Below are 2,500 nucleotides of genomic sequence, written 5' to 3'. Positions count from 1 at the left end.
CCCCTCCTCTTTCTCGCGACACCTCCTCATGGTCTTCACTGTTCATCAGTTGGTCATCACTCTGTACGGCGGGTGGACACTTCAGCCAGAGTTGTTGGCAGATAATTAGTGGAATATGAGGTGTTAGTGATGTTCCAATTTTCTTCTGGTGACTTGAAGTCCTTCGTGCACTGTGCGGCCCACCAACTCGCCTAAGTCTCTCATTGATAATTTCTCTCGAATCGCATGAAACACCTTTTTGATTGGACACTCCCGAGACTGCGCAGGTGCAAAACGGAAAATTATTTGCCCGCGCTCAATGAATTTTTCGCAGATATTCCCTGTCATACAGAGACAGATATATTGCTGAGGTGATGGTGTATACCCAGACGGCACCGACGATACACATGTGTTTTCGGCCACGCTCAGATTAAAAAGAAACTTGATAATCAAGTGGAAATATCTGCTTTCCTGAAGAACTTAAAATTAACCTGATAAATCTATAACAAAAACTTTTAAATTCCTAAATTTTCATTTTAGCACCATCTTCGGGTGCGACCGGATTTTTGTGGAAAAAAAAGTAAAAGTTGTAAACGACGCCATCCCCAGAAAGAGCTGACAGTGATGCTGGCGGGGCGGGTTAGAGGAAGCAATGTCTGGGTGTAAGCCCCGAGCCACTGACTTCTCCATTGCGGCTATCATGTCCCGTGGGTCGGCGGCGGCCGCAGCCGCCGCTGCAGCAGCTGCTTCGGGTCTCAGGCACACCACGTCTCCGGGTCTGCCTTTGGGTAAGCATCCTCTTATCTATCCTTCTTTAAAAAAAATTGTAAATACATTTCTCTGTACGGTTACTGAACTTGATTAATTTACTATGCCTTTATTAATGGGTAAGTATCTTTGATCTTGAAAAGAATATTTTATATTGTCTTTCCCTTTTTCAAAATTGTGAATAACAACGAAATCGAACGACCGATCTGTCATTTTTTATTTATTAATTTAATTCTATCGTAGTAATATAAATGCTACGCTTATATTAAACGGCCACCATCTCGAAAAACAAATATTATTTTATAAGATGTTAAAACAGAGCGATAACCCTCCTTGACATATGGCCAGAGTGACTAAGTAATTGAAAAAGGCAAACCGTCGAAAAAGAACTTAACCAGAAAAGTAATCGGCCAGCGCGCTAAGATACCCTCCGGCGTTCATTCCCCAAAAATGCCAAGCCCATGAAAAAGGGGCTTTTGTTTCTATGGCCAGTACCTCTCCTGACGAATATTGGCCACCTGGCGCTAGTATACCTGAATACCCTCTTATTTTTCTCTCTTTTTTCCTTTTCCTAAAGCCACGGGTGTGGTTAGCTTTTTATCATAATTTCCATATGTAAATGTTCTTGAATTTATAATGTCTTATGCGAACGATATTGCATGTTAGTTATACCTACATTAATAATTTTCACGGAAAAGAGGAAATTGACTGATTTTCTATGCTAACAGTTTTCTAATTTATCGTCAGATGAAACAGTATGCGGTAAGTGTGTAATTTGATATATCTACTCGATAATTTGAAATTCTTACAATTTTTCATTACAACTTTGTTTATTTCAATAGAATATAGATGACTACAAAATCTTCACATTCAATTTCTAATGACGATAACGCTGTTATGTTAGGTTTTTCTTTTCCTTATTTCTCGAAACCGCGAAAAGTTTTGACTATTTATAAATCCTTTTAATGTCCTCCATAATTAAAAAATTATATTAGAGCCAAATTTTGTTTCAATCATCGTAAGTGTTGTTGGTGTTTAAAAATAAACGTTTAAAGGAAAGTTTGGGTATTAATCTAAAACGATAATATTTTTTTCTAAAGTAAAGATTCATGGAAATTCCATTTAAAAAATTTATTACAATATATATATATATATATATATATATATATATATATATATATATATATATATATATATATATATATATATATATATATATATATATATATATTATAAAGTAAATTTTCACGCAAGTTCATTTTAATAATTTCCTACAATATATAATACAGTAGCCTATATACAGTATATATATATATATATATATATATATATATATATATATATATATATATATATATATATATATATATATATATATATATATATCATAAATCAATAAAACGAGTTACATGACAGGTTAATATTTTTATTACAATATCAATCTTTAGGAAACAAAATGTGTGTTTACATGTCATGTCTGTCTGGACATGAACATCATGACAATGATAATTCATTGCATTAACATCTTATAAGTTATTATAGTTTTATTACAATCATTATAATCAAACTAGGCTAAGATTTAAAAACTACTAAATATCAATAGTGTTTGAAAACCTTATTTATTATAGGTAAATAAATTAAAATATGATCGGTTTGAATAACAATTATAACAACATTTTGACAACAGTAATTATCAATTTTAAAATTTATCTAATACATTTCACAAACATTTAAAGAGAATAAATTGGTTTTA

General features: G+C 32.5%; 1 protein-coding gene across 1 annotated transcript in view; it reads left to right on the top strand.

Moving 5' to 3' along the window:
• Nucleotides 1-62: 62 nt before the first annotated feature.
• LOC137641614 (T-box transcription factor TBX20-like) overlaps nt 63-2,500 on the top strand; it is a 139,120-nt gene continuing 136,682 nt past the window's right edge. Inside the window, 1 exon segment of the mRNA XM_068374346.1 lies at nt 63-767. Coding sequence (XP_068230447.1) covers nt 632-767 — 136 coding nt within the window. The 5' untranslated portion in view covers nt 63-631.

Source organism: Palaemon carinicauda, chromosome 5, assembly GCF_036898095.1.
Source record: "Palaemon carinicauda isolate YSFRI2023 chromosome 5, ASM3689809v2, whole genome shotgun sequence".
Lineage (NCBI taxonomy): Eukaryota > Metazoa > Arthropoda > Malacostraca > Decapoda > Palaemonidae > Palaemon > Palaemon carinicauda.
This window is presented reverse-complemented; position numbering and strand designations above follow the sequence as displayed.